Consider the following 23556-nt stretch of genomic DNA (forward strand, 5'->3'; position numbering starts at 1 on the left):
TTCTGTGAGAATCAGATGATTGCACCTAAACATAAGTGAGTATCTCTGAACATGCTGAACGGATTCATCCGAAATCATTTCTTTACCCATACACTTTTATTATTTTCAGTAATTGTAGTCAGATTTTTCTCATGTCTATTGTGAATAGCCTGTCGATTGTAACATTGTTTAATTTCCATTTAAGCATGCTTTCAGCATGTCTAAAGATATTCCGTCTTAATAAGAATGATAAAAGAGTATCCGGTGTGAAGTAATGCGGGTAAAGCCAAATGAAGCGTCACGTGCTCGCGCGTTCTGCTCACTAGAAGTTTGGCGTGTCACATCAAGGGAGAATCCCGACCAACATAGATGCGCCAAACCCTTTCGCAGTTTTTTCTTTGGATAATGGCTTTTCTTGCTCCACACCTGAAACAGTCTGACATGTTTTGGGATAAATCACTCAAGATTTGTTCATTTTAAAGAAAATCGAAGGACTTACGTCGTTAAGAGACAAAAACTGCATTTGAAAGAGACAAATGGATCGCAGCGAGTCTCAGTCTCGCACCAGAACGGATTTTTCTGCGGTACACTGAAAGTAAAGGAGATGCTTATGGGAACCTCCAATTCCTTATCTATAAGGTGACTTGTTTGTTTTGTTTTGTTTTGTAAGTTGTGTTTAAAAACATTTTCCGTCACAGTAGGTTTTTGTGTAGGAAATTTGAAATAATGTAGAAAGATACAAATATTCATAGCAGCATTATTTTCCACGACAGCTGTGCGCAGATTTGTTGGGATAAGAAATAATTTTCGAAAGGTTTTTTTTTTCATTCAACTTCAGGACTGATTGATTCGTTATCCATGTTATTGTCTAATGTACAACTAGAAGGTTATTGTGATGGAGCTTGATATCTTGTCTATCTGAAGCGCTTATCTCTTCACTGTACAAAACCGCGACAATCAACTATCCTTCATTTAATACACACATATGGCAAGCCGAATTAACATTCACTTGTCTTCACTATTATATTTTATGTGTATTCAATTCAATTCTAGTTTCTATGGACTACGTTTAGTCACTGTTTCTCTAGCAATTCATTTGATGCTAGTAGGCTACTTATTCATTAGATGATATAGTGCATATTACAATATTTAGCACTGTCAATTTAATTGTTCACCATATATATATATATAGTTCTACTAGTAACATTTTGAAATTGAACTGTAACAACCATGGGGCTAGATACATAAAACAAGTAGCCTATAAAAATAACTGGTAGCTAAGATTTAAGAAACGTTAGTAACATTCATAGGTAGGCTACTAGCATAATTAACAGTGTGCTAGTAAAGCTGAATAATACTCTGTAACTCAGACTAGTCTAGTGACTACGAAATATGTTGTACTTAAAGTTAAAAGTAAAAACTGTACCAACAATAATTTACACAATTTACATGCATACTGGTTTTGAATGTTCGATATCTGAACTAGGCTATAGATCTCCATAGAATTCAATGGCAAATTTGCTATATTAGCTAACATTAATTGGGTAATAGTTATTACTACTGGGATTGAAGCAGGATCAAAATACCAAATAATAAAATAATAAATACCAAATAATAAAATAATAAAATAAGTTCCTGCTACACTTGTAGCAGGAACTAATGAATAATTGAATAGATAATGGTGATGGAACAAATACTAATATTCAATCAATAAGTATCCATACCTTGATACTAATTAAACTGAATTCTAATGAAATTTCAATACTAATGAAATTGAAAAAGATCTAGTCACTATTGGATTACTTACTACTTTGTTTTTTTTTACCTTAAACAAATTCGATTTTTTTCTATTAATGACTGAGACTTGGTTGAGGATGGGGGATTCAAGTTGTGCCCTCAGATGGCTCCACCTTGAACAGCCCTAGACTTTCTGGTAGAGGCGGTGGGCTTGCGTCTATTTTAAAAGCAGTTTTTGTTGCCGATCTTTAAAGACTGAATTGTTTACAAGCTTTGAAGTTCTCTTGTTTCAGCTATATATGGATCCGTTCGCCATTGCTATGGTCTATCGCCCTCCAAAACCTAATAAGAAGTTTTTAAATGAGGTTGCAAACTTCTTAGGAGACATTGTGGATCGGCTTTTGATTGAGCGGGACTTGAATATTCATATTTGTTGTGAGTCAAACCCCTTGGCTAAGGATTTTACCAACCTGATTAACTCTTTTGACTTTATTCAAATTTTGAATGGGCCAACCATTAGACCTTGTGTTGTTGTACGGTATTTTGATTTGTGAACTCGAAATCCTTGATCTGAGTTTTTCTGACCATATGCCTGTTACATTTACATGCTCCTTTCCAAATGAAGTTTCAAAAACTATGAGGGTTTCACAGCAGATTCGTACTTAACATTTATCTTCTAGTGATGATATCTCTGTTATTTTCAAGGATGCCTGTTAAACTTATAGTCTTGATTTCCTTTCTAATCTGTGTAATGTAGATGAACATATTGTGCTGTTTAATTCCATCAGGAACTACGTAATGAATTCTGTGGCTCCACTAAGAGAAAAACGGCAGAATTATAGACGGAATCTAGACGGTTTTGTTGTAGAGCTGAACGAAGGTGGAAAAAAGACAAATTACAAGTGTCTTATGAAATGGTACGCGAGTCACTCTCTGTATATCAAAAATCAGTCAAAGTGGCAAAAGTATTTTTCGGACATTACAGTGAAAAACTGCCATAAACCTAAAATGCTTTTTACTATTTTAAATTCTGTCATGAGTCATGTGAGTGCTGTCTGTTTTAATGCATCAACTAAGGTATGTGATAGCTTTTTAAAGATTTTCACAGATAAAATGATTGATATCAGACAGAATATTGTATTTTTAAATTATGATCCATCTGTTCTTTCTCTCTGTGTTTCAACTTTCAAGGAATTTTAAGCCAGTTTAATTTAATTAACTTAAAGATATCATTAAGCAGCTTAAACCTACCACATGTCTGCATGACATTATTCCAACACGTTTTTTACGGCAGGTCTTTGATGTTGTTGGGCCAAGAATTTTAGCTATAGTAAATAAGTCCCTTCGCACAGGTGTTGTTCCCAAATAACTAAAACATGCGACTGTTAAACCTTAGCTTAAAAAAACACATCTTGACCAAACCATCCTTTCCAATTATAGACCTATTTCAAACCTATCTTTTATTTCTAAAATCTTAGATAGGTTGTTTTGGAACAACTGCAGAGTTTTTGGAGTTCAATAGTGTTTTTGAAGAATTCCAATCTTGTTTTAGAAAACGGCATAGTACTGAGACGGCTTTATTAAAGGTTTTTAATGATATTTTATTGTCTGTTGAAAGATTCTGTGATACTCTTCTTACTCTTGGATTTAAGTACTGCCTATACTGTGGACCACATAAATCTTATCTCACGACTTGAACAATGTGGGTATTCAAGGTTGTGCTCTTAATTGGTTGAAGTCCTATCAGAATGATAGGACTTTTCTGTTTGTATTGATGGGTTTTCCTCTTTGGTTTCTGTTTTGGATTATTGAGTCTCTCAGGGCTCCATTCTGGCCCCTGTTTTATTCCCGTTATGATTTCCTTGGGTACTATTTTCTCTAAACATGGGATGTCATTCCACTTTTATGTTGATGACACCCACATTTATTTGCCAATAAATAAAAATACAAAAAAACACAAAAGCCTTAAGTTCATTATCAGCATGTTTTTGTGATATTAAGTCCTGGTTTTTCATAATTTTTTTGCATCTTAACGAGAGCAAAACTGAGGTTATAGTGTTTGGTACCTCGGGTATTTCAAGTACTTCTGATGGCGACCTGGGAGATTTGGTCCCCTATGTAAAGCATTCTGTGAAAAATGTGGGTGTTATTTTTGACTAAAATTTGATAAAGAGATAAATGCTGTAGTTAAATCTAGTAAAAAAAATTTTACAATTAAGATTATTGTCCAAGGCTAAGTGTTTCTTAATATTTTCAGAGTTTGAGAAAGTGATCCATGCGTTCATTTCGTCTAGACTTGACTATTGTAACTCTCTTTATATTGGAATCCAATCCAACATTAGTCGTCTTCAGAGGGTTCAAAATGCAGCAGCCAGACTTTTGACTGGTACCTGAAAATGAAATCATATCATATTATAGAATTGATTTAAAAATTCTGCTTTTTGTCTTTAAAGCCCTGAACGGATTAGCTCCAAAATATATTTCTGATCTTTTGAAATTGAATAACTTCAACAAAGATTGCTGATTGTTCCGAGATCTAGACTTAAGTTGAGGGGTGACCGTGCCTTTTCTATTGTTGGCCCAAAATTGTGGAATAGTCTTCCTCTATCCCTAAGATTAGTTTCCACAGTGTCTAAATTTTAAGTTAAAAACCTACCTTTTCTCCCATGCAGGCCTACAATTGTTTTTGAGTTTTAAGGTTGACATTTTTCTGATGGGTGTTTTGGATGTGAACTCCCTTTATCATTGTTTTGCCTTTGTTTTTTCTTATCTGTCCCTTGTTCATTATTTATCTTTTGTCTTTCTTTTTCTGTACAGCACAATGGTCAACTACTGTTGTTTTTATTGTGCTATATAAATAAAATTTTATTTTATTTGATACTAGCAGATACTTTCATGCTATATAATACACATTTTTCAATTGTAATCTTTTAAAACGGCATATAAAAATAATAAAATATAGTGCAATTTAGTGTTGTTGTCAATCACAGACCCATCCGATGAGCGCATGAGCACAATGGCCAGTCAGAGGTTTTTATGATTTCAGCTAAGCAGCGTTCAAAGTGGCACATTTTTAAAATTTCAGTGCCGACTTTGTATCGCGGTCGATACTTTTGACAACACTACAATATAGTGTTGTCAAAAATAAAAAAATTTCATTATGAAATATCTTAAATGCTTCTAATAATTTTTTTCTACAGAATAGATACACAGCTGCGCTTTCTCACTCTCTCATCTCTCCAAAAGAGTTAACACAAACCCGCCTCCCCTCCCTCACTCATCTCATAATTGCTCTTGATAACTATTGTTGGTGTTACAGGGCTTGAATTTTGGTGTGGGGTTGTGCATATTGCACATCATTTTACTCATTCCAGCAGATTTTGTGCTCACACCCAAAGTGCGCTCACCTCTCAGTTCTAAATTGAGTTTTTTTGCGCTGCGTATTAAACTTAAACAGTCAAATTCACACAAAATAATGTGGTCTCAGCGAGTATTCCCTTAGACATTATGCTTCAAGTGAACGTAAAGTTGAGAAAGAAAACGCATGTGTGTAACAGTATATAATGGATTTGTGCATCAGGTTTTAAAGTGACAGCAGCCTAATATACCTGCTGCCAAATTATGACATAATATTAAAAATATACAGTGAGGAAAATAAGTATTTGAACACCCTGCTATTTTGCAAGTTCTCCCACTTAGAAATCATGTAGGGGTCTGAAATTGTCATCGTAGGTGCATGAACACTGTGAGAGACATAATCTAAAAAAAAAAAATCCAGAAATCACAATGTATGATTTCTTAACTATTTATTTGTATGATACAGCTGCAAATAAGTATTTGAACACCTGAGAAAATCAATGTTAATATTTGGTACAGTAGCCATTGTTTGCAATTACAGAGGTCAAACGTTTTTCTGTAGTTTTTCACCAGGTTTGCACACACTGCAGGAGGGATTTTGGCCCACTCCTCCACAGGTTTCTGGCCTGTCGCTGAGAAACAGAGTTTGAGCTCCCTCCAAAGATTCTCTATTGGTTTTAGGTCTGGAGACTGGCTAGGCCACGCCAGAACCTTGATATGCTTCTTACAGAGCCACTCCTTGGTTATCCTGGCTGTGTGCTTCGGGTCATTGTCATGTTGGAAGACCCAGCCTCGACCCATCTTCAATGCTCTAACTGAGGGAAAGAGGTTGTTCCCCAAAATCTCACAATACATGGCCCTGGTCATCCTCTCCTTAATACAGTGCAGTCGCCCTGTCCCATGTGCAGAAAAACACCCCCAAAGCATGATGCTACCACCCCCATGCTTCACAGTAGGGATGGTGTTCTTGGGATAGTACTCATCATTCTTCTTTCTCCAAACACGTTTAGTGGAATTATTCTATTTTGGTCTCATCTGACCACATGACTTCCTCCTATGACTCCTCTGGATCATCCAAATGGTCATTGGCAAACTTAAGACGGGCCTGGACATGTGCTGGTTTAAGCAGGGGAACCTTCCATGCCATCCATGATTTCAAACCATGACGTCTTAGTGTATTACCAACAGTAACCTTGGAAACGGTGGTCCCAGCTCTTTTCAGGTCATTGACCAGCTCCTCCCGTGTAGTTCTGGGCTGATTTCTCACCTTTCTTAGGATCATTGAGACCCCACGAGGTGAGATCTTGCATGGAGCCCCATTCCGAGGGAGATTGACAGTCATGTTTAGCTTCTTCCATTTTCTAATGATTGCTCCAACAGTGGACCTTTTTTCACCAAGTTGCTTGGCAATTTCCCCGTAGCCCTTTTCAGCCTTGTGGAGGTGTACAATTTTGTCTCTAGTGTCTTTGGACAGCTCTTTGGTCTTGGCTATGTTAGTAGTTGGATTCTTACTGATTGTATGGGGTGGACAGGTGTCTTTATGCTGATAACGACCTCAAACAAGTGCATCTAATTTAGTATTAGTGGAGTGGAGGTGGACATTTTAAAGGCAGACTAACAGGTCTTTGAGGGTCAGAATTCTAGCTGATAGACAGGTGTTCAAATACTTATTTGCAGCTGTATCATACAAATAAATAGTTAAAAAAATCATATATTGTGATTTCTGGAATTTTTTTCTTTTAGATTATGTCTCTCACAGTGGACATGCACCAACGATGACAATTTCAGACCCCTCCATGATTTCCAAGTGGGAGAACTTGCAAAATAGCAGGGTGTTCAAATACTTATTTTCCTCACTGTATATGGCAGTTTTTCCCACTGGTATGTCCAAATTGTGGCAAGTGAAAATGCTGAGTGGCTAGTAACTTTGGAAAACCACAAGCCACAGTGATTGTGAGCAAAAAAGTGAATGTCAAGCCCTGATTACTAGTATTATAAAGCACTAGTAACATAAATGTATTCTAGTTATTTAGTATAAAAGAATAATTGTTAAATAGGCTTGCCATACAGTCATTGTTCATTTGACATTTTTGTTCTTTTACCTGTAGGATTCCATTGTCAGACGCTTTATCATGACTGATGGCGAGGGGAGAGAACACTTTCATTACTTGGAGAGAGGAGAGGTAAGAGTTCCTATTTCAGTCCTGTACCGGGCACCCGGTCCCAGTGAAGAGATTGGTGATGAGGAGGAAAAGAGCAGCACATGGATCCCCGTCCATGAGAGCTCTCAGGCACAGGGGTCCGGGGCTCGGGACCCCATTCCGGATTTGGTCTCCGATGAGGAGGAGCAGCCCCCCTACTCAATGCTTGCACCCGTGGTGTTCTTCTGCGTCAAACAGACCACTCGTCCACGGAGCTGGTGTCTCAGGATGGTTTGCAGCCCATATCCTTTAACTAATGTTTTCATCTGAAACTACTATTTAGCAGTTGAGTATGTGGTTCGAAAGTTTACGCCGATGATTGTGGCATTAATACACAATAGCGTATTAATTCCAGTTTAGTTTTTTTCTTGGACCTGACAGGACTTCGGTTTCAATTAAGATCTGTAGGTGTATGCTGAATGGCTGGCTCGTTGCAGTGGCAGCTTGCAGCTTCCTGTGTGTATTTTGACAGGAAACTTCAACAAATAAGAGCTGAGCTTGTTCTCCCCCGGTGTAGGCTTCCCAAAGATGCGTCCTTTTGGCAGTGTTGCAATTAAGAGCACTATTTTATAAATAGCTTCATTAGCTGTAGGGGCGGCTCAAGCTATCTGCTGAGTCTCTTTAGAAGTGATGCGCAAAATGCAGCCTGGCACTTTGTATATTACTTTATGATCTAGATAGAGATAAGATTAAATATAATGCTTATGATTTCTAGTTTTTAATGATGAAGTGGACTTGCTGGCCTCATATATGCACTGTTTCCTCCATTTTGTGGATTGCTTTTTGTTGCTTAGCAAATTACACTTAGGTTGTAATTGTGCTCTTATTACATTTGTGATGGCCGCATTGTGGTCTGAAGTGCATTATGTATTTCCTCACTTTTTGACTGACAGCTGTAAAGAGAGCAATTAAACCCATGATTAGTGCATATAGACGTAATATATTTGTTGTCATGCGGATCTGCTTGAATATAGAAAGCACTTTGTGGGATATTTGGAGGATGTGGAAAACCTCAATGCAATTTGTATTATTATTTTCCAATTGTGTTTTGCAGGCTTTTTTATGTGAGTTGTTTAAATTTTTCATGGTGGGGCACTTTATATATAATGCATATAAATGGCAGCTTCACTTGCTCAAATGTCTTTTGGATTATTATAATCGCCATTAGGATCCACGCATCAAGCATATAGTTCTGTGTGCAACATCAGAGAAATGGCAATATGCCTCACAGCAACTCTTAGCTGATTATTTATACAAATATACTGAAAACAAGTGAAATGTAAATGATGAGAGGATCTGCCATTTATCGCCAACCCCCCACCCCCTGTCAAAACACAAAGGGAAAATATTGTTATTTAATGGTTATTCATTAAATTACTATTAATAAGTTTGGGTCATGTATATTCTTCCATCTTTCTATCTCTCTTCTGTTTCTCTTGTTTTGTGTACTTGTTTTTGGGTCAGTTTGATACATCAGCATCAGTGTTCAACAGTGGCTGCAAACGAGCATGCTTGTCAGATGAAAGTATGTATCATCTTTATTTTGATTAGTCATACATGAGCTTTCCCGCCCTCAGGCACGTGTTGCGAGGCCATAACACTTGTTTACTGAGGTGATGATTAATCTGTATTCTGACATATTGTAGATATCAATGGCAGAATTAGGACTGTGTGTGTCGTTGTTTGGAATCGCCAACTCTTCTTGAAAAAATGGTTTGGAATATTTTATTAAACATGACTCGTTTTATTTATATTAATATTAATGGTCACATTTACCACTTACCTTTGCATGGAGATGATCTGTTTTCTCGCTATTTTGTTTTTTCTAGATAGATCAAAAGAGCTGCTCTCAAAGGACGAGAAAGGATTTGCATTCGCCTCTTAGGGAGTTATTAATGTGTTATATAGATCATGGGGTGGTTGCATAAACCGCTAAGACAGTTTTGACAGTTCATAACTTTGTTAGGTCAGTTACATAAAAATGTAGATTAGCCTAATTTGATACCAAAAAGTAAGATTGACTGCACCTTGACTAACTGCCCTTAAAAATCTAAATTCTGTCATGTCGTTCCAAACCTGTATGATTTATTTTTTCTTCTCTTTGACTACTTTTGTCTGTACAATGAATGTCAGTGGGGCTCCAAAACAATATTAGTCCCCATTGACTTTTATTGGATGGATAGAAAAGAACACATACATTTTTCAGAATATCTCATTTTATGTTCCACAGAAAAAAGAAAACCATACAGGTTTAGAATGACATGAGGGTGATCCCAGCTAATAGAAATTGAGCTAACGTTCTGGCAAGGTTTCTCATAAAGTTATGAGCAAACATTTTTTCCAGTAATGTTAACAATTAATGTTGTTACTTGTTTCAGAACGGTCAGAGAACATTCAAAAGTAACATTCCCATAATGTTTGGAATTTTTTTAAGTTGAATGTTACCTTAACATTTGCATAACCTAAAAAAACATGTTTAAAACAGAGAGCATCAAGCAATAACGTTTTCATAATTTAATGGGAATATAAGCATATTTTTGTTAGCTGGGATTAAATAATCTCAGAAATTTAGGTGAATTTAGGTGAACTGTCTCTTTAAGTAAAGATTGAAGTAAGACTGTTTGGTTGGGTTCAATTAGTAAAACTGGATTCATTTAATGAGCTTCCGTGTTCATAAGGAAACAAATATTATATCATCAAGAGGGTTTGTAGTGTGTAATCCCAAATTTTACTCTGCATCATACAAGGAGCAAATGACCAAAGAAACAACAATGATGGCTATCAGTATAATTTCCTCCATTATTAAGAATGTTGTAGCCTAGCACAAAGTGAGCTTGACTTGCTGCAGGTTTTATCTTTTTCCGTTCAGTGCAACTTCTCACTATTAAATGGAAGCATGTGTTTAAGGTGTGGATCATTCGGTTTGACTGTGAAGCTTGGCACTGTGGGATAGGTCATGTGTATCGCAGAGAAACAAAGAAAGGCTGTGCTGGCAGAGAACGGGAGAGACAGTGAGAAAGATTACGGTCTCTCAAAATGTTCTCATCGTTGGAAACCCTTCTCATGACACAACACAGACAGGAACAAATGCACTTATAGCTCACGACATAAGCCCACAGTACATTCTAATTTAGGATCGTCATGTTGCATCTGTATATATGTTTAAAGGATGAAATTAGACTGGACGTTTGGAGAGCTGATGCTGTTTCAGTTGAAGACAGCAGAGTCGGATGGGAATCAGTGCTTGTATAACCTCTAGTCTTTGAATGTAGCTATAGGAGAGGAAGCTGAATGATTTATTGGTCTAGGGCATATGGAGAAGAGGAGTCAGTTACAGCCAAAGCATGCTGATTAGAGTGTTTGAGGATTAATATCAGTTCAGCTGGATTTCTGTATATCCTTAGGCCTGCAGCTCGCAGAGTGTTTAGAGCAATGGCACGGAACTAACAAGGCCTGTACGAATCTGCTGTCTTCTCAGAGTTATATGACTTCAAATGAACAATAGCGATAAAGGCACATGCGTCTGTGCCTTTAAAGGACAGCTCGTACACATGGCTCAAATTAATGAACTGTTTCAGATTTGCAGCACAAGTGAGCTTCATGGGTCAGGTCATGACTCTAAACATTTATGCATGTTTAAACTTTCATACTGATCCTCCGGGGTGGTAAAATCTCTGGATGGCATTTTTATGACGCTGTGTGTTTGCGTCTAGATAATGATAATGGATCTCAGGCTGAACAGTAACAGAACAACACCTATTCGTGCCAAAGTCACTGAGGGGCAACGATCTGGATGTGTAGTTTAGACCTGACTTCAAGATTACAAATGATACAGCAGGTGGCAGCCTGTTCCCCGAAAGCAATTTGGACAGGTTTCACATGTTGGGGTTAGGATGGCCGATATTGTAGCTTTAGACTGCTGTTAAAATGCTGCTTGCTGGAACATCAGTCTCTCGAGTGATTTAAAGCTTTTTTATCTTCTGTATCTTAGCAACAGTTTTCTATATTGATATGTGGCCAGAATCTTAATCAAAGTAAAATGAAAACTGCTGTAATCAGTGCTAATCATCAACAAGAAAAGACGCATGACAATAAGTAAGCAATTTTAATTAGACCATATGGATGATGAAAATATAACGATAAAGAATTCACAAGTTCACACTTACAAATAATCAGATTTGAGACGTGTATTTGGCGTGCTGTCCCAGGGGAGGGCTCCGAGTACTGAATTTGACCACGAACCCAGAGTACTCCCCCCGTATCCCTGGCTGGGATAGGAACCATTTGAGAGTGAGTCAGGGTAGCGTAATAATACATGTAATTAGTTTCCCATTTATTTCCAATGAGGTCATTTTTTCACCACGAGTAGTACAAGTGTAACTTTGTAACTTTTTTTAGGACGATTTAACCTTTTCGAATAATGCATGTTTTTTTTTGTGTGTGTTTGCATAGCAAGTGCCAAAACCTTTACCAAATTTCGTACCATGAAGTAAAAATTGATAAAAAAAACAAAACCTAATATTTTTCTGTCAAAAATAACCGAAGAGCACCAGAGGGTTAATAGTAAGCACAAGCCTTTGCCAACCGATTTGATCAACAAAGCCTCAAAAAAACACGTAAACGGTTAGCGGAAATGCTAGCATAGTACCCACTTACCTGCTTTTCTACTAATCAGGGTGCAGATCACATCGCATATATTATATTTTATGTAATATATTATGTTTATACATTATATTTTATGTATGAGCTAAGCATAAGTTTTAAAATAGGACACCCCCACACACACATTTTTTGTTCCTCCGCCCCTGATTAAATATTCAAATCCTGTTGACTATGAAAACGCATTTAATTAATAATTTGTTACATTTATATAGCGCTTTTCTAGGCTCTCAAAGCACTTTAAATAGAAGGGGGGAATCTCCTCATCCACCACCACCAATGTGCAGCATCCACCTGGATGATGCAACGGCAGCCACATTGCGCCAAAACGCCCACCACACACACACACACCAGCTGATTGGTGGAGAGGAGACATCCTGGGATTTTTAATGACCATAGAGAGTCAGGTCCTCGGTTTGATGTCTCATCCGAAGGACGGTGCTTGTTACAGTATAGTGTCCCCATCACTATACTGGGGTGTTAGGACCCACACAGGCCACAGGGTGAGCACCCCCTGCTGGCCTCACTAACACCTCTACCAGTAGACACCTAGTTTTCCCAGTTGGTCTCCCATCCAGGTACTGACCAGGCTCAGCCCTTGGGCTACAGGGTGATATAGCTGCTGGCCAAGCATATCATTCATTTGAATTTTTAAAAGCCTAAAGTTCACCTGTGTGTTTGTTTCATTGTGTATGCCAGTGTAAGTTGTAATATTATGTTAATGTTGTGGGTATTGTATATAATTTCTTATGTATAGGATGCATTTGAATAAAATAAATAACCAGCTGGTTGTTCAGTTTACTGACATTCTTTTAAAGGGGTGGTAAAACACATTCTTTCGAAGGCTTGATTGTGTTTGTGGGGTGCACTGTAACATGTGTTCATGCTTCGTTTTTAAAAAATTGCATTATTTTTCATATATTTGACCTTTATTCTACACTGCTCTGTCCCTCCTTGTAAAAACGGTCTGATAGTTTCCGGGTTGTTTGAAGCCAGTCCCTCAAAAATACGCAATGGGCTCAGATTGGTTAGCTGGCCTGGCCCAGTGTGTTTTGATTCGCTAAACCGCAGTGCACGTTTGTCGGAAACGTCACGCCCCTTACCTTTACCGGTAGACTGTGCTTTGGGTAGTATTAGAAACAATGGCGTCAATAAAACCATACCAATCTGAGCCTGAATCAGACCCAGAACGTTTTAGTGAAGATGATCGAGCAGAACCTGTTCAACCTGTTCATTCCTCAAGAGTAAAGACCGTGGATCTATAGTGATCGCTACTGAATGGCACTGTTACTTTTGTATTTTTAGAACGATTATAGCCAAATATCTGTCGCAAGAACTATTAACCCAAAACGAACACTAAACATTGGCTTTACTAGCCAAATCACACACAGAACCATGTTTAGCATGCCTGTAGATAAACAATACATAAAAAATTTAATCAAAGAATAATTTACACTAATGCCAAGTTCGCTGTTGAGATTTTAACGTTAGGTGTTTGTAACGTTAGGTGTTCGTCGGATAACGTTAAGTATGAATGAGCATTTAACAGACTGGTTTGCAGAACAGCGTTGTCATCTGTTTACTTCCTTGCTACAACGTACAATAAACCTATTACAGGAAAACACATCGACGAAAAATAAATCATACTTACAGGTTGTGGCTCGTAAACAGCTTCTGTTTTTAAATCCATCTTTCAGGACAAGCCGTTGTGCAAATCCTGCATTGAACTCGCGAAGATTGTGGAAGCTTTCCTCCATAAAATGTGCAGCGGGAGCCGCGCGCGCCCGTCGTGCATCCACACACTGGCGGTGTTTGTCTCGCGCAGCTGAACCGCGGCTCGTGAATTGCAAATACAGACGAATATTGTCCATTATGTCAAATTTTTCAGTCTTCTCCTCCGACCCCTGTCTGTCTCGTGCTTTGATTTATGATGGGCAGCATATATCTGCTGCAAATGCGACCTGTTCCCCTCTGTCTCATACACACATGCATATAACATGCTGTATGTTAAACGCAGTGCAACGCACCCCCGTCCCTAGGAAGGCTGAACAAAGCAAGTACCCCAGACCTGCAATCCGGATGAAAATAACTGCGTTTTGTCGGCATTGCGGCAACAACACTCCAGCCTACTAACTACAACAACGCAGCGATACAAAATGGCCTCGCCCCCCCCTTATTTAATATTCTCGGAGGAGGGGTTTATGTAAATATTGGGGCTGGTGATGTCACCAACCCTGGAGGAATGTCTGTAGTCGCCTACTGGCCGTTTGCTGTAGTCCTTAGAAATTGATTTCTTTAAAAGCAAATATCTCCCTTTGCTTTAAACTTTGAACGTTGTAACTTTGCAGATGTTGTTTATGCTCAAGCAGCAACATTACACACTAGATAAAGTTAGAATAGTGAAATCGTGGTTTACCACCCCTTTAAAACCAACCAGTCCCTAATATGATTTGCACCCACTTACCTACTTTTCAGCAAATGATATTCATCAGGCAAGCCTATAGATTTTATAATATATCCTCCTGATTATGTAAACACAAATGACTATGAAAACTAATTTGAGTATTTAATAGATGTTGCATATTTTATGAATGTATTTATGAGTGAGCTTGAAGCACTGGGCCAACAGGCCCCCACAGCAAGACAAAACCCTCTCTCCTTACTCAGTCAACAGCTGACAATGTATATATCCTACATGTCACAGTCTCCAAGGTGTTGTTGATCTCAGTGGTTATTGATTTGTTCATGTAAGGTGTGGTGCAATAGACTTTTGTGATACATTCTCAACAGACAGTTATAAACAAAAGACAGAAAAGCAAAGGGCATAATTGAAAAACTAAGTGGCAATCGATTTTAAAGGCTGCCATGGACTGGTCCCTTTGGTGAACCTCAAATCCACCTGGCTCTGTGAAGTGTTTTTACGAGGTGAGAACTGAAAGGATGATATTTGAGTGGCTGGTGGGAGGTGGCTGTTTAGGTCGCAGTGGACCTCCCTGGGGAGCGGTGGCCAGCTGGGACGCGCTGCATTTGAGGGAGGTGGATGTATTCCGGCCTCAAGAGCCAACAGTGGCACCGTTTTCTGATTTCCCATTTGTGAAAATAAAGGCACTGCTACTTTTTGTTGTGTGACGGCCCCTGTCTGTATTTGCCACTCGACCCTAAACATGCTGGCAGTTTAAATTTTGATGTAAATTTAGTTTTTCTGTCACATTTGTACCCTTCTCCCCTTGTTTTGTCTTGGGATTTAAATATGGATAATGAATAATGCCTTTTTATGCAAGAAATTCCATAAAAGACTAAATATGCAGTCTTATGTTGTCAAGCTTATGAATATAATGCATTTTTAAAGATGTCTCTATATGTTTTGCAGTCTCATTGTGCGGCAGTAAATCTACTGCCAGAAATATCTGAGTTCAAAGAGAGGTTGAAAAGTAGTTCACTCTGAAATTTCCTGTTGTGATAAAATATCTGTGCATCTGATTATCATTTCCTTTTGGCCTTATTCAGAAATTAAATTATTAAAGGGTCAGTTCACCCGAAAACGAAAATTCTGTCATTAATTACTCAACCTCATGTCGTTCCAAACCCGTAAGACCTTCGTTCATCTTTGGAACACAAATTAAGATATTACTGATGAAACCCGAGAGCTTTCTGACCCCCTACTGCAACGTTATTACCAGTTTCAAGGTTAAAATAGCCCATGTGACAACAGTTGTTCAACATTATTGTTATGAAGACACAAAAAACACACAAAAATAATGACTTTTTTCAACAATTTATTCTCATCCGTGTCAGTCTCTGACGCTTTCACGTTGTAAACACAGTGCAGCGCTTCCGGGTTGTACGTCAGAACACCGGCTCAGTATTGCCCGGCCCTGTTCACAGCGACGCAGAATTAGCATTTTTGTGTGAACTAACCCTTTAATGATTACTGCACTTCTTATATGGTAAGGAATTATTTGCTTGGGTCTTGCTTAAATCTGCACATTAGCATCTTGCTCTTATTTGTGTTAAAATGACATCACCCTTGTGTTTTTCCAAACCTTGTTTTCCACAGTCCACTGTTGTTTTGGACTCCATTGGCTTTCATTGTATGCTAGAGAAAAAAAAGCTATAAATAATGTTCTTTATTGGGCACCGTTCCCCACATCTTCACACCTGCCTCAACCAGTCTTGCTGTTTCATGTGAGCTACAGCTCCTGCTTGGCTGTCAATCATGTGAGTTTGTGCTCTGTGTTCTCTGTGCACGATGAAAGCAGAAACTGATGAATAAATAAAAACTGCATTGCAAAAACTGGTGCTAACGGCAAGGTCTTTGTCCGCCACACTGAGGTTGTCATGGCAATGTGGACTATTAGTTTATATGGGGCTTATGAGGCATGTTCTCAGCACAGCAGCGAATTTTGCTGCATGACAGCAAAACTGTGTCCGTTCTGTATTTAGATCCATTTTAAAGCGGAGCTTTTATGCAATGCCGATGACACATTGATACGTGAAATTCAAGGAATCCCATTACAGCTAAAACTATTAGACGGTGCATCCGCACAGGATTTGTACATTTTTGGATTGGTGTGTGCTGAAATGAAGTAGGTAGTTTCGTTAAAGGTAAGTTGGGAGGGGCCTGGGGGCGGCACTTTGGGCTTTCACTGCATTATAGTATGAGGGGATTTCTCTGAGGAGAAGCACTTACTAGGAACTACCTGGTTGCCAGGCAACAGACGAGCTCATGCCTCACACTTCAAGAGAAAATACAGCACCCCTTCATCCTGAAAGCATTGCTGAGTCAATATCATACATTATTAATGACCTGGGTTATGAGATTGGTGTGGAGAGGGGGCAAAGGGGAATTGGGGTGGGAGAGGAAAGGGTGGAAATTGAAAATTCCGTTTGGACCAATTTAAGCCCTCTGTGTTCAATTGTGTTGGTCAAGCAAAAAATAAGCTGCGGTAGATCCTTCAGATTTGAAGTCCTAAGAGCTTAAAATGGTCCCTATTTGGTGTTCTATACCTTGATTTAATCATTGATGTGATAATGTGCTGTCAGGTGTTTTACTCCAAACACTAGTTATTAGAAATTAGACCGTACTAGAGGTATTTTCCCCTATTAATTTTCTCGAATAGGAATATAAATTAATTCCTTAATAAAGAGTGTAATCATAAACCAAACCAAACAGTTCTGAGATTAATCACATTACAAATGTTGATTTGAAAAAGACAAAGAGACAATGAATTACATATCCCATGAAGCATTGCAAATAAATCAATTGACTCAAGAACGACCATACAATATAATTAATATTAAAATATATACAAATATATAAGTAGTTTGAAACTCTGTTACATTCAAAATGCTTCATGGGACAGTTAAGCTGTTTTGGTCTGGTTTGGGTTTCTGTGATAACAGTGACTTGGAGGATCTGATTGGAGGATCCAAGGAGAATCTCTCTCGGGATTCTGTTTAGTGTAGTTCTTCACTGGGAAGTTGGCTATTAGCGCTTTTTAAAAAAAAGTTTACTTTTATTTGCCATGACATGGCTTTTACAGAAGAATACTGTATATCTTCACTGAGCTCATGGTAGGGCTGTTTTTAAAGGTTTATACATAATCGTTAGAATCCATTTCTTCTTTTGGCATTTATGGTTCCATGAAGAGCCTTTAAAATCCATGGAAACTTTCAGTTGCACAAACCTTTGGAAAACGGTTCTTCGGATTATTAAAAAAATCCTTTTAAGAGCTCTTTATGGTGAAACTGAATGGGTCTTTAATGTCAAAACTCCACTGTTATACTCTATAGCCAGGCTTTCATATAAATCTGACTAATATCCAACAAGTTGCTGGTTTCAACCACAAATTAAGTGGTCATTGAGCTAGAAACCCCTTTGCAATCTTGACCCAGTGCTACTCCAGGGAGAATGCCTCTACTTTTATTGAAAACTTATTCTAGCTGTCCTGGTCCTGTTGTAGTAAATGTAGTTTTATTTGTTTTCAAAGTCACCATGAAATAAAAAATGGACAATTCTTATTTTTGTGGAATATTGCAGTATTTATCATAGATGATTTGTCTGTGCCCTCATTATTTTAATAATCAAAATAACTTCCTCTTGCAGCGACATCTCTTTTCTTCTCTGATGTGTTTACTGGCGCGAGGACGGGACAACCTGTCAGTCACATGACATCACTGCAATAGAAAACAATCAATTCCCGATGGACAAAATCAAGTCCTGCACTACATTTTTTCTTGTTCAAGAAGACGTTTCCCATGGCTATATATCACAATAGGGAAGAAAAGACCATCACAGTTTCAATTTCATGCCGACTTTGAGTTCCTCAGAAATCTAAAAGCGCAACATATAATTGCTTTTGACCTTGTAAATTAAGCATGCTGCTTCAGTGAAGCAAATCCATAATTTAGCCAGAATTCTTTGTAGTTTGGCTCACCGGATATGAAATGTAAGGCTGCACTTATGCAGGGTAGGCAACCCCACAGAGAGACTTGTGATAGCTGGCATTTTGTGGTAACTCAATGGTGTTTAAATTGCCATTTAAAAGCACATTAGCTAATGTCAATGATGTAATGAAAAAATGTTGATACTCATTAGCCTTCCCACTAGGCCAGATGGAGCTTTATTATTACTGTATAAAAAGCTCACATTTGCCAGCTCAGTCTACCATGATCCACTTGTATATGATAAAAAGCTTTTTATAGCCCACAAAACAACCAGCAATTGTACAATAAATGGCTTGCTGATAGTGATTTGTTTGAAGAGGCAGATGTAGTCGTCTTGAGAGAGTTGTGTTTCAAGTAGCCATGAGGTACAGCTACATGCCACAGAGCATATATTAGCTTATCTGACAGAACGCCTACGCTTATGCCCTGATCTTGTTTGTTCCAGTTCATGGCCCTGAAGTCAGTTCAGTCCTAACACTTCCTGTCTTGACCGTGTGCCGCCCATCTTGTTGTTTAGCACAGAGAGACAGCCGAAGTTAGTTATCTGTCATTATATGCAATAAGGAAGACAAGAATCACTATTTCTGTCTGCCCCTCATGGCCATGTGTCTCTGATTGTTATTGCTCAAAGGATATCAGATATTACTGTATTGTATTCCAGAGTGCAGTGTTAAAAACAACTTTTCACAAAGCTTAAAGGCAATAATTTGCATGGCTTTTTTTATGGAAACCCATTTCCACCACATAAGAAAAGAAAATAGTGCTTTGGTAAATCATAATTATGGCAAAATTGAGTCATAATTACGAGATAAAAAGTCAAAATTAACATTTTAGGTCAATTTGATATAAAAAAAGGTCATAATTACGACCTGAAAAGACCAAATTGACAAGACAAAATGATCACAAGTCATAATTATGATATAATAAGTCAAAATGATTACATATTAAGTCATTATTATGAGATAAGTCGAAATTATGAGAAAGTCGAGACTGAAGGTCATTGTTAAAGGGATAGTTCACCCAAAAATGAAAATTTTGTCATCATTTACTCACCCTCAAGTTGTTCCAAACCTGTATGAATTCTTTCTTCTGCTGAACACTTAAGAAGATGTTTGGAAGAATGTTTGTAACCAAGCAGATCTTGGCAGCCATTGACCACCATAGTATTTTTTCCCCCACTATGCTAGTCAATGAAATATTTTTCATAATTCTGACTTATGTCAATTCTGATTAATATCCAATCATTTCAACATTATATGTAATAATTATGATTTCCCAAAGCATGACTTTTTTATGCTTCCATCTTATTTACAGTTCATTTATTTAATCATACTTAAAGGTGCTTTAGGAGATCTGGGTAAATGCTAACTTTAGCCTGATAGCTCTGAAAGCGTTCAATCCCACCCTCCCTGCAAATCGCCGTCCAAAGCCACGCCTCCCGAAAGCATGAATGTGCACTGCCCAGAAGACCAGTGAAAATGTACTACTGCAATACATCATGTGTCATTCACCGGTGAGAAAACTTTATAGTAAAGTTAGTAACAGTACAACATAGCAAACTTTAAAAACGGAATTAGATGCAGAGAGTTTTCGGTTTGTTTAGCTAGCAAAACTTGTCAGTGTGTAATAATATTACTTGCATGCCAGGGGTTCCACGATGAGAGTCGGCTTCGCTCCGATGATGTCTCTATGGAGATAAGCACCTTGTCCGACTTGAGTGTACAGATGGACACAGGTCGTGCTAGGGGGCACATGTAGGGGCTTCCGCGGTCGGAGTAACGCTGAAGGAGCATTAGGACTTACACTGGAAGACGCACGTTGTGTTCAAAAACTGCACACCAGATGAATTGCAGATGAGCAGGTAACTGTAGAACGTTGTTTATTAAAACTTGTTAGAAGGCCACTTGTTGTCAGTTCTGAAGGAAGGTCAGGTTGTCGTTGTTGCTTGTCTGCCATTCTCTGCACAGCGTACATGAACGCGCTGATGACGTATAATGGCTGGTGGTGTGCAAACACACATTGACCGACAGGGAACACATTAGGGTGGCCATACGTCCGGATTTTGGCCGGACAGTCCAGATTTTAAGATCCCTTTCCGGCGCATCCTCAAGCCGGATACTCATTTGTCCTCCTTTTTGGAGTTGCGCTGAATCGGCCTATAAAAACCCGCTCTAGAATCTTTATTGGGAAGCAGCAGCATAGCGTCTAATGCCATAAGATCTCTGGTCAAACAAATGATTGGCTGAAAGCGGTGTCAAATAAATATCTGATATATCATTGGTTAAAAATGTAAACAAGCCTCCACGACGTGCTGGCTACGTCATATCATAACGTTAACATGCCTAAACATCAGACGCTCAGACCTCATTTAATCCGGAATGGAAAAAAGAGCACGAATTAATAAAAAAGTACACTGTGTGTCTCTGTGAAGTGGACGTTATTAGTCAAGGGAAAGCATCCATTGACCGACATGCCAGCACGGAAAAACATAAACGTAACATCATCTCAGGATGACAAAATCTCCGCTGCAGAGCTTTGTAAAGTCTACAATGCAGTCATGCATCACCAGTCATACTGTATAAAAGAAATACATAAATAACCAAATAATGAATGCGAAAAATAAATAAATGCACATTTCAGTTCTTAACGAAGAGCTGCCTGAGCTGCTGCAGAGGGTGAACTTCTTTGTTAAGAACTTAAATGTGTATTTATTTATTTTTCGCATTCATTATTTGTTTAATTATGAATTTCTGTTATTTCCAGAAGTCCAGAAATGTTATGTTTTCAGGCACTGTGCACTTTATGTTGTGCACTGAAAGGCAGGTTCATCTCAGTGGTCAGTTTTTGAAACAGACATCACAATGTCTTGAATAAATACAAATACTGTGAACAAACACTTTTTTGCCTCTTCTGTTACACATAGGTCCACATTAAGATATATTGTAGATCAAATTATCTGGCAATGAATAGAGTAGGCTATTGCAGAATCACTGTGTCTCGAAACCATCGATATGATGGACAAAATTCCAATGCAATTATTCTTGCCCCACTAAATTCCGCAAAGTGTCCTCCTTTTTGGTGTTATGGAAATGGCAACCCTAGAACACATGCTGTAGGATCGTTCGGACCGCAAGGATTGAACGAACATTTTATGGTCCTACGCCTTCCACAGACGATATATATTTATAAAAATACATTTAGACCGCTTAACAGAGTGATTGCTATCAGGATATGACTTTCAACCAGCATAACAAAGACATTTCTGCAGAGAATCACCTACAGCACCTTTAATCAAGTACATGTCTTAAAATGTCAAGTTGCCATGATTTAAAATTTGCTATCTTTTAATTAACTATTTATATTAATTTCCTCCAGTTGTCATCTTAAACAGAGGCTTAAGCAAATTGTTCCCTTCATTTAACATGATTTTAAATTGTTCAGTTTTAAATGAAAAATGTAAAATAACAAAACAACCATTTACTAAATGTGACAACAATATTAACAAAACCTGTGTACATAAAAACTATATATATATATATATATATATATATATATATATATATATATATATATATATATATATATATATATATATATATATATATATATATATATATATATATATATATATATATATATATTTGTGCTTCTTAATTTAATATTTAAGCTCTGTGTATTTTGTAATAGAAAAACTGCATTGAAATGAAGGTTTTCTGCAATTGCACATTGGTTAAACTTTGGAATAATAATAATAATACATTTTTAGCATTCAGCATGTGATCTAAGACTCAGTGTCTCTAGATTATATCAGTTACACGTGTGACATTACAGTAGTGGACATTTGTTAACATGATTATGAGGGCAGAAAAGAAATATCCTGTGAAGCCATGTCATAATTCATCTTAGCGGTTGCGAGTAACAGAAATGTCCTATGGCAGTGAGGGCTATTTTAATACAGCTGTCATATTTGCTCATATTTAATGATGTGCTTGCTGTGACTTTCTGTGCTTTACCTTGTTATTTGAGATATCTGCACCTCTGTGTACCATAGCCAACCGTTATTAGAGCGTATGACCTTAACATTATCTATTGTATAAATAGCCCACATTTGGCCTATTCATAATCACAGGTTAATGACAAATGGGAGACACTTTCGTGGTACCGCGACACACTGATATATGGAGGTTGACTTTAAAATCAAGGCTCTTAGGGGCCACACAGGCGGACAGTCATTAGTTGGCACCCTTACTAGATGGCCCTATAGTGTAACTCACACGGTTTACAACGAGACCACCCGGGGGGCTTCAGAAAACACAGACAAACTGCTCAGGCTGCTTGTTTTGCAGTTGCTCGGCATCAGGGCTGTATTTACACACGTGTGTTTGTTGTTTTTCATTCGGCGCTGCTGGATGTTTGCATGACGGGCAGGATTCAATTCCTAATTAGGTAAATTATCAGAATGTGTTAGCGTGTTATAAATGTAAAATGCCAAGGTATCAGAAGATAAATCTTCCCTTACTCTAAACGGCGCATTCCTTTGTCTGTGCTGAGTATAAAGTGTTACTGTTTGTAAGCATTCCTCCCCCAAGCACTCTGGCAGACTGTCCAAATACAACCGCCTGCACCGGCAGACCTGCGGTCCCTCAGTCCGCGCCAGAAAGGAAGGACGAGGGGTTTGCGAACATGCGACTTTCACACAGCTGCTGAAATGTGACGTGCCCTCATGTTGTTTTTGATTTTCTGTTTAAGCCCACCCTATTCACTTACCTTTCAAGAGCTCTCTCAAGTTTAGAGTGTATGCCATGCTCAGTTTAGACTTACATAATTGAGAGGAGTCAGCTCAGGGCCAGCGCTCGAAACTTATGAAACTCCATGAGAGAAGACAGAGGAACATTCCCACTGTGTTTATATCCTGTGAAGTACAGACTGTTAATCCTTGCTGTGAAGAATCTCTCTGTTAGGGCCAACTGTTTATGTATTTGTATTCTCTTACATGGACGAATGTAAAAAAGGCATTGATGTATTGGATTGTGTGCTGGGAGGGATTGTGAAGAGTGACAATTAGGATTGAGATTTATCTTTACATACTTTTGAGTGGCCGATCCTCACAATTTGATTACCATGTAATTGAATCCTTTAAAATAATGAGAAGCTGGAATGATTGTTCATAGTTTCA

General features: G+C 38.1%; 1 protein-coding gene across 1 annotated transcript in view; it reads left to right on the forward strand.

The window, feature by feature from the left end:
• The first annotated feature begins 318 nt into the window (after positions 1-318).
• Positions 319-23556, forward strand: part of cacna1ha (calcium channel, voltage-dependent, T type, alpha 1H subunit a) — a 140818-nt gene continuing 117580 nt past the window's right edge. The window contains exons 1-2 of the mRNA XM_079823823.1: positions 319-618; positions 7182-7516. Coding sequence (XP_079679949.1) covers positions 7206-7516 — 311 coding nt within the window. The 5' untranslated portion in view covers positions 319-618; positions 7182-7205. The remainder of the gene's footprint in view (positions 619-7181; positions 7517-23556) is intronic.

Source organism: Gobio gobio, assembly GCF_949357685.1.
Source record: "Gobio gobio genome assembly, chromosome: 1".
In the NCBI taxonomy this organism is placed as follows: domain Eukaryota; kingdom Metazoa; phylum Chordata; class Actinopteri; order Cypriniformes; family Gobionidae; genus Gobio; species Gobio gobio.